General features: G+C 35.4%; 1 protein-coding gene and 1 long non-coding RNA gene across 4 annotated transcripts in view; one reads left to right on the top strand and one right to left on the bottom strand.

Moving 5' to 3' along the window:
- Positions 1-13514, top strand: part of SLC2A13 (solute carrier family 2 member 13) — a 456196-nt gene that overhangs the window by 202275 nt on the left and 240407 nt on the right. For all 3 annotated transcript variants that reach the window (XM_082349412.1, XM_082349411.1, XM_082349410.1), the window contains exon 4: positions 11472-11580. In XM_082349412.1, coding sequence (XP_082205538.1) covers positions 11472-11580 — 109 coding nt within the window. The remainder of the gene's footprint in view (positions 1-11471; positions 11581-13514) is intronic.
- The window catches only part of LOC309608880, a 171500-nt gene that overhangs the window by 135478 nt on the left and 22508 nt on the right, over positions 1-13514 (bottom strand). The window lies entirely within an intron of this gene.

Below are 13514 nucleotides of genomic sequence, written 5' to 3'. Positions count from 1 at the left end.
TACGTCTCTGCCCCCTTACCCATCTTGTTATGGTTTCTTCTTCATTTCTTCAGTTGTAGAGCATCTTTTTTTCTAGTCTTCCAGTCTTTCTCTTTAATAGTTACTCTGTAAATAGTTGTGATTTTGGTGTGCCCATGGGAGGAGGTAAGCTCAGGGTCTTCCTACTCCACCATCTTGGCCACACCTCAGAACATCTTTATTTCTTACTCTATATTTAATAACTATCACATATTTTTTTCACAGGTAGGAGACAATTATTTTTATTTTTATTTATCTTTTTTCTTTATAAGATGTAATTGAAAAGTAGGAAGAGAGTTGTGACAGGAGAACTGCTTTGGAATTAGAAAATATGTATATATATATCCTTATAAATTTGTTTTGGTTCTTTTTTGTTTCTCATTCCTGGATATTTTTGAAATAAATATGGTTTTCCAAGAATCATGCTGACAGAAAACACAGTCTCTTTCCTTTAAGATATTATATTTCAAGGTACCACATATGTTTGCAGCAGTCATGCTTCCAGAATCTGGTGGAACAAACGTGATTTTAGATATTCTGCCCCACTGTAAGATCATGGACCCTTTAATTCGGCCTGGTTTTTATCTTTTTGGTATATTTATTCATAGTAACTATCACATGTAAAGCTAAATATAGCAAGAAAGAACAGTATGAAATAGATGAATCATGGTTAGATTTTCATCTTTATTCTCAATAGTACTTATTTGTTGAATGCTTGAATCTAAAAAAAAAATCATGTTAATCGAATATGTCCAAATATACATATAGAATTCAAATATCCATATAAATACATACTTTTTTAACCAAGCAAATGATTAATGTTTAGAAACATAGTTCATATATCTTAAAATGTTTAACTGATAGTAATGTAGAAATACTTAGATTCTAGGCAGGCTACATGTGATCTAAAATGAAGTCAGGGGAATAAGATCATTCTAATTTATCTGTATTTGTATGAATAGTTTGGCAGTATATATAAATGAATTTGATAGAACTGCCATTTATTACAAGTGCCTGAAGTATAATTCCTATTGATTTATCACCTTGTGTTTATCAATCATCTGTGTAGGAGTGTTCTGTTAATTATAAAAGATATAGAAATTATAACTATAAAATTAATCTATTTTTATGTTAATGAAGCTTTTTGAATTATTTTATGGGACCTTAAGAATGAAATCTCTTTGTTTACATAGAAGGAAACCCTATGTAATTTATTGACAGTTGTTTTTTATTCAAAACTTTCAAATTGTATTCAACTACGGAGAAATTCTACAGAGCTGATAGATGAAATCATAGCATCATTATTTGAGTTTTGGTGCAATATACTTCACATGTACTACCACCTTTAATTATCAAAATACAATTGTGAAGTAGATGTTATCTCATATGAGGCATGCGAGGCTCAGAAAGGGTAAGGAACCCGCCCAGGATCACACAGCTTCTACATAGCTGAGCTGGATTTGAATCTGGGTTTTCCTGTTTTGGAGACTCTTACTCTTTATACTGTTCAACACTGCTTATGGTTGTATAGCCTTTAGCAGATGCAAGTCATACACTGTCTTATATCTTAGTGTTTAATATCTATTGAAAAGTTAGGTGAGAAACTTTATATCACTAAGAATGACAACTTGTTATGAAAATACTCTCAGAATACCATCAGGTTAAAAGTATGTGTCCTTTCATTTAAAAATTGCTTTGCGAAAGACAGTATTAATGTTAAGAATATAATGGTTTAAGGACTACTCATTTATTTATTTACTAAGAATTACTCATTTCTTTAAAAAAAAAGATACTTCACTTTGCTCAAGAAAGGTTTTCTAAAGTAGTAATTCTTAACATTCTTCCCCTCAGCAACACACCACACTCCCATGGCTGTTATGAAGTTCAGAGATCTCTTGTTTGAGAATTGCTTGGCTAGGGGATATATTTTATGATGGCTTTTGTTTATGTAGATACCTTTGATGAAGGAAATATTTTTAGAATTTAAAAAGAATTCTTGGTAGTAACAAGAGTAGGTTTTTGAAAAACAGTATTTTAGTAACATTAAGCCCTATCACAGAAAACAGTCTTTACTTTAGCAACCTGGAATAATAATGACTAGATTACTGAGTCAGTGCATACTGTACCATGATCAGCTCACAAACAGGCAGCTATAGACAATCAGCCCAACACAACATCTTGGCAAATTGATTCTTTAGAAGGATTTCAGAATGTATTGGTATAAATGCCAGACTGTGAAGGAATGATTGAACCACATGGGGTTGAATTTATCAATAGCAGCAGTCCATTCTTCCGAACAGAACATGTGCCAAGCACCAGCTTGTAATCACAAACATCATCTGCTGCATATTGAAGAGGAAAACAGCATGGCTGTGCTCAAGATCTTAGTGGTAGTTTATAATTAATCACAACATTGTTTAGCAACTTGCAGTGTATTCAGATTGCTTCATTCTTGATCTCAGTAACCATTATTTGCTCCGGTGTTTCTTTCTCCCTTCTTCCCTTTCCTCCTTCTTTTCTTCTTCATGTTCATTAAACAGATATTTATTGAATCTCTTCTATTTGCATGACCCTAAGCTAAGTACAATGGGAAGCAAAATGATAAAACAGAGATAAAACCTGGGCCATTCACCCCACATAATCCAGTATAAAGATCGTAATCCAGTATGGAAGAGACATCAGCTACATAACCTGTAAAACAAATTAGCCATCAGTGAGGACATAAGAGAAGTATGAAACTGACACCATCATTCTGATGAGAGAATATCTTCTTTTGGGATCAGGGGCGACCTCATAGAACAGGAACATTATACGAGACAGAAATGTAAAAATATGAGGCTTCTTTGTGTAAAACAGGCTACCCAAAGATTGTTGAAGCCATGTGTGTTAGAGAAGAAGTAGTGTGAGATAAGTCTTGAAAAGCAGGAGTGTGCCTTTCATGAAGTAGACCCTGATGGGTCTGTTATCAAAAGTTTTGAACAGGTCAGTGAAGAAAGTGATCAGTGTTATGCTTTAGTAGACAGGATGGAAGCAATGTGGAGAGGCTGGATTGATTCAGTAGAGACTGGAGATGTGGAGACCATACACAAACAAGGCATTGTTGTTGAATACATAACGTGTGAGTTAGTATTAGTCAGGGTTTTCCAAAGAAATAGAACCAATAGGACATCTATGTCTATATCTATATCCGTATCTATATCTATATTTATATCTAATATGTGTGTGTGTACATATATATATATATATATATATATATATATCTCCTATGAGATTTATTTATTATGGGGAATGGGCTTACATGATAATGGAGGCTGAGAAGACAGTCTACTCTGCCCTTGGCAAGCTGGAGCCCCAGGAGAGCTGATGGTGAAAGTCCCAGTCAGAGGGCAGGAGAAAACCAATGTCCCAACTCTATAATAGGCAGGCTGAAAGAACAGACCTTCCCTTCCTCCTCTTTTTGTTGTATTTTAGGTCCTCATGGATTGTATGAGGCCCATCCACATTGGGGAGGGCAGTCTGCTTTACTCAGTCTACCGATTCAAATGTTAATCTTATCCAGATACCCTTATAGACACATCCAGAAGTAATGTTTAATCAAATATCTGGGCACCCTGTAACCCAGTAAAGCTGACACACAAATTAACCATTACACATAGTGTATGCCTGGAAGTTTACTATCTCTAATCTTCATAATGACAAGTACTACTACTATGTCCACTTAACCAAGGAGGAGATAGAGGCTTAGCAAGATTGAATAACATGGGCAAAACCTCATGGCAGCTGAGTGGGGAAGCTGGAATTTCAACGGCGGCCTGCGCAAGTACTGTCCATTGCCATGCGGTCTCACCAAGGACACGGATGAGAGCCCCCAGATGAGAACCCAGCAGGGCAATAGAGAGCTGGGGAGGGCACGGATGCAAAAGCAAGAGAAGTTTTTCTGACATTTTGTGGAAAGAAGTCAGGTATATATACATTAATTTTCATTAGAATTTGGCAACTAATTGGATATGGAAATTAGGAAGAGGGAATGAATAGCCAAATGCCACATTTTTTTATCCTGACTTAATGTGAAATTAGGTACCATAAGGTTTGGGGTGAGACATGATGACTTCTCTTTTATATGACCTTGAGCTGGCACACCCTTTCTGGGTTCTTCCCTATTCCTCAGTCTGATAATACTTTACATGTACCTCTGTTAGAGCCCTTAGATTTTTATGGTGCAACTCGTTTTGTTTCTGTGCGTGATTCCCTCCCCACTCTGATATTATGAGCTCTTGCAGGGCAGGACCTCTTCATGTTTCTGTACCTAGCAAAGAGTAGGCTGATGGTCGGTGCTTCAAGTATGCTAAGTGAGCTAGGGAATACTTGGTCTGAAAGGCTGCAGAGAACAATGGAAGTCCAAGGAGGAGTGTTTGAAATGGATGTGGTTGAGAATGTTATTGAGAGCCATCTCGAGATGAATGGCACTCCTCAGGTAGCATGGAGGGCCTGACTCACAGAAACCCTTAATTTGCCATGAAACCAGGTCTATTTTCCTAATTATTTGTAAACAATGTTCAACTCCCTGGATATAGGATTGGAGAAAAGAACAGATTGAAATGAATGATTTGAGATAGATAACTCGAGAGTAAAGACTGGCGATAGTGGCAAGTGAGGCCATAAAAAAGATAAGAGAAAAAAAAGAGATGGAGGGATCGAGTCATGATGAACACAGAGAATGTGTATTCCTGTAGCTTGAAAGTGCTTTAGTTTTGTGTTTTGTTACTCATACTATTCATAATTGTTGATTTTCTTTTTATGCTAAGGAAAATCAGCTCATTTAAGTATACATATAAAATTTCTTGTCATTTATGGCATGAACAGAAGTTAGCTCAAGTCCTAGCTCTACATACTTAATAGTTTGTGACCTTTGGAAAGTTACCTGATCTCTATGTACTTCTTTCCTCAATAATATTACCTGTTCTTTCTTACTTGGTAGCACTCTAATGATGATGAAAAATGGTTCATAAGGCATGAAGAGGTATCAAAATATTAGAAAATTCATTGAGATTTGAACAGATGCCTAATACTCTTGGTGTTATGGACTGAATGTTTGTGTCTCCCCAAAATTCATATGTTGAAGCCCTAATGCCCAAAGTGACGGTGTTTGGAGATGGAGCTTTTGGGAGACAATTGGTTTAGATGAGGTCATGAGAGTGGAACCCTCTCTCATGAAGAAGAAAACAGACCTCTCCCTCCCCCTCTCCCCCCCTCCCTCCCTCCTTCCCTCTCTCCCTTTCTCCCTCCCTCTCTCCCTTTCTCCCTCCCTCCCTCCTTCCCTCTCTCCCTTTCTCCCTCCCTCCCTCCCTCTCTCCCTTTTTCCCTCCCTCCCTCTCTCCCTTTTTCCCTCCCTCCCTCCCTCCATTATTCCTTGGCTTATGGCTACATCAATTCAGTATCTGCATTCATGGTCACACTGCCTTCTCCCATTCTGTTCTGAATCTCCCTCTGCCTCCCTCTTATAGGGATACATGTGATTGCATTTAGGGCCAACCCAAATAATCCAGGATAATCTTCCCACATCAAAAATCCTTAACTTAATCACATCTGCACAGTCTTTTTTTTTTGACATCTAAAGTAACATTAACAAGTTCCAGGGATTAGCAGGTATGTATCTTTTGAGGGGCCATTATTCAGCCTTCCATAGTCTTGCTCAAAGTTTATCAATTTTATTGATGTTTTCAAAGAACCAGATTTTGGTTTCATTAATTTTTTTCTCAATTGTCTCCTTATCTATTTAATGGATTTCCATTCTGATCTTTCTTATTTTTTTATCTTGTGCTTTTTTGAGGTTTGCTTTGTCACTCTTCTTCTGGTTTTGTAAGGTGGAAGCCAAAGTCATTGCTATAAATTTTCCTCTGTTATACTTTAGCTCCATTCCACAAATTTTCATATGATGCATTTTCATATTCTTTCAGTTCAGAATACTTTCTCATTTCCCATTCTTTCTTTGATCCATGGAAATATGTTATTCAGTTTCTGGTCTGGAGGGAATTTTCCAGTTATCTTTCAGTTTATTGATTTGTGTATTAATTTTATTATGACCAAAGAACATTCTTTGTATGACTTGACTCCTTTTAAGTTAATTGAGACTGGATTTAGAGCTCAGAATATAATATAATCTATCTCAGTAAATGTTCCAAGACATTTACCATGCATTTACTCTTGGAAAGAACATTTGGTCTGTAGGGTATTGTCTAAATGTCAGGTCAAGTTTGTTGATAGTGCTGTTGATGTCTTCTGTATCTTTGCTGATTATCAGCCTACTTTTACTATTACTCAGAAAGAGGTGATGAAATATCCAAGTATAATTGTGGGTTTTTCTATTTTCCCTTGCAGTTGTGTTTTTTGTTTCATATATTTTGAAGCTTTTATTAGGTGCAGAGACATTTAGGATTGTTATATCCTCTTGCTGAATTAATCCCTTTATCATTACAAGTTGTACTTTCCTGCCTTTTTGCATGCCTCGTAATTTTATATGGTATGCCAGACATTATCAATTTTATCTTACTGTTGAACTTAGTTGTGGGATGCTATTCAGTTCCTTGGAAGCATTTGGGTCTTTCATTTAAACTGTTTAGATGGTGCCCAAGTAATGTTTAAGCCAGGACTAAATTTATACCATTACTGAGGTAAAAACCCTTCTGAATATTCTTCCTTATGCTCTAGGTTTTTCACTCTCAGTCCTGTGTAAATTCCTGGGGTTCATTTCTTTCATCCTTTCCTGTGGCTCTTTCCCCTGACTGGGTAGTTTCCTCACACACATCCACTGATCAGTATTCAACTGAAAAATCAAGGAGCCCTGCAGATCTCCAGTGTCCTCTCCGTGAGTCTCTCCTCTCCAGCACACTGCCCTGTGAACTCTAGCCACCTGGATCCTGAGCTGCATCTTTTCAACTCAAGGAGACCACCAGCATCTGCCTGCTTTCCCCTCCCTGTGCTATAGCCTGGATACTTTTTTCCAGGCTTAGGCTGGGGCATTTGGAGGGTTCATCTCATTTGCTTCCTGAATATCAGGGGTCACTATTCTTTGTCCCATTATAATGAGAACTACTGTTTCATGCAGTTTTGCCTGACTTTTTAGTTGTTTCATGTTGGAGGTAAATCTGATAACTGTTACTCCATCTTGCCTGGAAGTGGAAGTCAAGAGCTGGACTTTTATATGAAGTGTGTTCTAGTACATTTTTAATCATACCTGGAGAAACTTTTGTAGACTCAGCTTCCTCACAGACATCCTGTCCACAGGAGTGGTTGCACTTGTTGCACTGTCCTTTTCAGCCCTGCCACCAGAGCCACCAGAGCACCTGCCACACCTGGGCAACCATTGTGAAAGTTACTTAGTATGAGGTGTCCAGAATGATGGAAAAGATGAACCCATTTGCGGTTTTTGCCTCTATTGTTTTATTATGTGTTATATTTTGAGTTCTGCATTTCCATTCTGCTTTTGTTATCTAGAGGTTTTAGTTTTTATTGTGTGGGAATTTCTGTATTTCAAAGACACAGATGTTTTGTTAAAAATAAGGTGTGAAATGGTTGTATACATAAAAATGTTTTTAATTACAAGAGTCAAAAGAAATGTAATAAGTAGAGCATGACATTTTAAATTTTCACTTATGAACATTCAACCAATTCATGTATTTGAATTTGTCTTCGCCTCAGCTTCTGTGATATAAAGATTAATGGTTTGCATTTGTTAAGTTAGTTTTACTGCCTAATAAAGCTAGGTTTATGATTTTAATAAAAGGAAATTTTTTACTTTTGTTTATGCATAATCAGATATGCAGCTGCTGTGACCAAAATTTATCTTTAAAAAAAAAATCCAGTCTTATAAAGGAACTACCATTGTTTATTTTTTACAGGAAATCCAAAAGAAAGTCCAAAACCCAGATTTTTTTTAGATGTAACCATGTTTTTTTTTTTTTAATTTTTATTGGAGTATAGTTGATTTAAAATATTGTGTTAGTTTCTGCTGTACAGCAAAGTGAATCAGTTACACATATACATACATCCACTCTTTTTTAGATTCTTTTCCCATGTAGGTCATTACAGAGTATTGAGAAGAGTTCCCTATACTATTCAGTAGGTCCTTCTTAGTTATCTATTTTATATATAATAGTGTGTATATGTCAATCCCAATCTCCCAGTATATCCCTCCCCTCCCCCACTGCTTTCCCCCTTGGTAACCATAAGTTTGTTTTCTATATCTGAGACTATATTTCTGTTTTGTAAATAAGTTCATTTGTACCATTTTCTTTTAGATTGCACATATAAGTGATATCATAAGATATTTGTGTTTCTCTGTCTGACTTACTTCACTCAGTATGACAATCTCTAGGTCCATCCATGTTGCTGCAAATGACATTATTTCATTCTGTTTTATGGCTGAGTAATATTCCATTGTATATATATACCACATCTTCTTTATCCATTCCTCTGTCAGTGAACATTTAGGTTGCTTCCGTGTCCTGACTATCGTAAATAGTGCTGCAGTTAACATTGGGGTGCATGTATGTTTTCAAATTATGGTTTTCTCCAGACATATGCCCAGGAGTGGGATTGCAGGATCATATGGTAGCTCTATTTTTAGTTTTTTAAGGAACCTCCATACTGTTCTCCATAATGGTTGTACCAATTTACATTGCCACCAACAGCATAGGAGGGCTCCCTTTTCTCCACACCCTCTCCAGCATTTATTGTTCATAGATTTTTTGATGTTGGCCATTCTGACCGGCGTGAGGTGATACCTCATTGTAGTTTTGATTTGCATTTCTCTAATAATTAGTGATGTTGAGCATCTTTTCATGTGCTTTTTGGCCATCTGTATGTCTTCTTTGGAGAAATGTCTATTTAGATCTTCCACCCACTTTTTGATGAGTTGTTTGGGTTTTTTTGATATTGAACTGCATGAGCTATTTGTATATTTTGGAGATTAATCCCTTGTAAGCTGCTTCTTTTGCAAATATCTTCTCTCATTATGTGGGTTGCCTTTTCATTTTGTTTATGGTTTCCTTTGCTGTGCAAAAGCTTTTAAGTTTAATCAGGTCCCATTTGTTATTTTTGTTTTTATTTTTATTACTCTAGAAGGTGGATTAAAAAAGATCTTGCTTCAATTTATGTCAAAGAGTGTTCTGCCTATGTTTTCCTCTAAGAGTTTTATAATATCTGGCTTTACATTTAGGTCTTTAATCCATTTTGAGTTTATTTTGTGTATGGTGTTAAGGAGTGTTCTAATTTCATTCTTTTACAGGTAGCTGTCCAGTTTTCCCAGCGCCACTTATTGAAAAGACTTGTCTTTTCTCCATTGTATATTCTTGCCTCCTTTGTCATAGACTAGGTGACCATAGGTGCTTGGGTTTTTCTCTGGACTTTCTATCCTGTTCCACTGATCTGTATTTCAGTTTTTGTGCCAGTTCCATACTGTTTTGACTACTGTAGCTTTGTAGTGTAGTCTGAAGTCAGGGAGCCTGATTCCTCCAGCTCCTTTTTTCAAAGCCCAGATTTTTTAAAACTAGGAAATAAATATGTGATGTTTATGTGATAATTTATCTCTTGATATTTTGGCAAGTCAAACTTTAATCCTAATTTGTCATAATTTTCTCTTTATTTTTCTGCCCTCCAAAATCAGTATTACCTAATCTGTCTATCAAACCATGGAACAGTTTAATAGTGAAAGTAGATACAGCTATCCAAAGATTATGATAGATTTCTTGCAGAAGGCCAGTTTCTCATCTGTGGAGTTTCTTAAAAGCTGAAAAAAGGGTTGGGTGTTTCTTGTTTTGTTTTGTTTTGTTACAACATCATAGATGTCATTTTTAAATTTTTCCATGGTATATAAGGTAAATTATAATCTTTTATTTGAATATTTTGATTTATGGAAATAGATAGATATTTATCTGATGCTGTGCACATTTCTTATTTTGTGGCTCATTCATAGATATCTAAATTTGCAGATGAGTCTGCTTATCTTTCAGAGAACTGATCCAGATATATTTCAATATTGTCACAAAGTCTACCTATTTCATATAACCTTTCTGATATACTAGGTTTTAATACCACTTTACTTGCATCTAAAACATTTTGACATTTATAATACTCTCACCCTGCTTTCTAAATGGGTGTGTCCAGTCTTAGCATTTAGAGACAAAATTGTTTGCAGTAAATCAAGTCTTCACATGATTGTAATCATACCTGTGTAGAGATGAATATCCTCACCCCAGTAATGTTCAGTTCTAATTAATCCCCTGGCTTAACATCCTGTATTAACTTTTATTGCTCAGACAATAACATGTTCTATTCCATATCCCGTTTCTGTGAACTGGAATATTAGATTTCCAAAAGATTCTGAAATGGTGAAATTTCCTCAGAATTTAATTTACCTGACTTGGTTTAGGGTTCACTAATGAAAATTGCCTCCAGGAAAAATGCTGCTAATGAAGCAATTAACATCCCAGTGATCCCAGACTATACCATAGGTCCTAGGAGTCAACTCTGGTCCCATAAGGACACTATATAGAATGCCTCTTAAGGCTAAGGTGAAGGCATAACAAGCACTTCTGGGAATAGAAGGGGCACTTTAGGTAATTATGCCCAGACAACAGGCATCAATTGGTTAGTCATCTTACTTAAGGCCTCAGTGGTTCAGATCTACAGCTTTTCAGAATTGATCTAGAGTTCTGACATAGGGACCCAAGGGATCTGCACCGTTTTGAAAGCCCATTTATATTTTGAAATGATCATTGAATACCTCTTAGGGAACTATTAAAAATATCTAGAAATATCATACATATATACCTATATAAAATAGACATTAAATTTCATCCTTTTTTTTACCTTTTGGGTAATTTTTATTAATAATATCCATTACAGTCATAACCAATTCTGATATCACCCCCAAATTCCTTAACTTGAATTAAATAGACTGGAATGAATTTTGTTACTTTAGCCAAATAAATTGTAATGAATTCTGTTACTTGTTTAATTGTTTTTAATGAATGCCATTCTTTCAGTTGATTAAAGCAATTTTTCCAGTGACTTTGTAAGTAGTCCCACATTGAATGGATTTAAATAGTAATTAATTGCCCAGGAAGCAGAAGAACAAAGAGTGGTTAATACAGCTCGTAGGGATTTAAGGAAGAATAATTTGTGGCCGTTACAGTTATGTAGATCTTTCTAGTATCTATAAATTGCTTTAACTTGAATTCTCTCTTGTTGATTTTATAGTTTTAACTCAAATATGTACTGTTTTCAAAAATATATTGTGCCCAGGTTTCTGTAAAAGTACATATGTTCTATTTTTAAATGCCCAGTCATGTTGATTTCACAGAGATTTGGGGAAATTTATCCTAATGGGAATAATTACTCTGGGAGCTAAAAATAATAGACATGTCCTTCTTTTTCTTTCTTTTTTATAAAAGCCGGACCTGTGATCTGCAGAATGCTGAGTTATCCCCCAACTCGCCGAGCTTTAATTGTGGGTTGTGGCCTACAAATGTTCCAACAGCTCTCAGGCATTAACACCATCATGTATGTATTTCTTTCTGTTTTTTTACTGAAAAGATTGTGAAGGAATTATTTTATATGGAAAAAAAGTGTAGGACTCTTGGTGATTTGTTTTTATTAAATGTGTAGAATTCTCCTTTTGGAAGATACTTAACTTTACAATTTTTTATATCCTGTAAAATTGTAACTAGAAGGAAGTGACATTTTGTTTGTTGTAATTATTGACTTTATTTGATTTTACACAATTTCTCTTTTATGCCATCCAATATGTCCCTATATTCTGAGCTACTGAATGTATCATTTTCATAAGCTATTTCTTGATTCACATTAAAAAGTAAAACAAAAGGAAATCACCTGGCATTATTAGAGATTAATGGACACACAGATAACTAGTTCATTTCCTTTTAGGGCAGTCAGTTACAATGCAATGTGATAATAACATTAATAGAAGTATGTTTTTTACAACCAGAGTACAGTGGGCCAGAGATCGAGTGGGAGCAGAGAAGTAGGGAAGACACACAAGTTCCCTGTTTTCTAGTTTTCAGACTAATTCCCAAAGTTATATGTGTGTTGTGGGTGGAGCAGGGGGAATAGTGGGGGTTCTACCATGTTTCATTCATTCAATATTAAACCCATTTTTGATGGTCTATTTTGTACTAGGTACATAGCAGTGAATAAAGTAGACATGGTCCTTGGCCCTACAGAGCATACAGGCTGGTGGAGGAAACAACACATTAAATAAACTCACAGTTTAATACAGAATTTCAAATTGTCATAAGGTCTATGTAGGACTATTCCAAGGGGGGACTTTTAAGATCCTAGGTGATAGAATGTGGGTTAGAGAAAAGCCATGATTTTTGCTGAGAATCTAGTTGTTGGGTGAAAAGCTCCTAAATCTTAGAAGCTTTCCCCCACTACCTGTTGTTAAAATTATTCATTAGAAAAATACAAATTATGTAAAATTAAATTTTACCTAGTAAACCATTTGTATTTGGGAGTCTTGATATTTTCCTTTAAAATTACTTGGGTTATAATGAATTATTCCACGGTAATTTGAGGAGAGTGAATTAGTTAAAATAATGGCTAGGGCCCAATGACCAATTAGATTAAATTGGAATTTGCTAAGAAACTCCACCTTGAATACATCCATGCCATTTGTGAATTTGACTTTGATGGTAATTCTTGTTGGATTTCAGCTTCCTGGACTACATTTTTAATATTGGTTTTCTCCTCCTTCCCTCTAACATTTACTTTCATTTTTTTCCTCACCTTTATCAGCTCTATTTAGGCCCATCTGTTGGTATGGTGCCCAGCATTTTTGTTTCTGGATGTGGCACACCATGACTTTTCTGAGGCACGTCCACTGTACTCAGTGTGGTGATGATATGGAATTGTAACAAGACTAGCACCAAGCTTTCAAATAATGCAATGCAGTAATAACCCTATGTGAAAATCTAGTTTATTAACCTAAATTAAAATATGCCCTATTTCTGAAAATCTTTTTTGTTTGTTCTACTCAATAATCTGTAGAAGTTGAAATGTTTTTTATGAAATCCATCTTTCACCCCAAGTTTGTGTGAACCTGAAATATGAGGTATTTTGAATTCTATTTTTTGCCAAGAAAAGTTCATAGAAAGATCATATGGGAAAATATTGAAAGATAAATCATCCTTAAAATTGTATTATGTAATCTTACCATGTTTAGTTTTCTCTTTTCTCCCTCATGGGATCTTTATTTCTATCTCCATGAATTATTTAATGTTCTGTCTCAGTTAAGGAAATAGATTTACTTCTTGGAATATTTAGTTTTTTCATTCTCTACCATGAAAAAAATATATATGTGGTATGAGTGTATTTAAGTATCTTTTATTTGTATAACTTATGTTTATATCCTAACCCATACCTTATCATCCTCTTCTATCCTATTGTGCATAGGACTTCTAAGATCTTAAAACGAT

The sequence above is a fragment of the Balaenoptera borealis genome (genome assembly GCF_965194805.1).
Source record: "Balaenoptera borealis genome assembly, chromosome: 13".
Lineage (NCBI taxonomy): Eukaryota > Metazoa > Chordata > Mammalia > Artiodactyla > Balaenopteridae > Balaenoptera > Balaenoptera borealis.
Note: the sequence above shows the minus strand (reverse complement) of the source record. Positions and strands in the feature narration are given on the sequence as shown.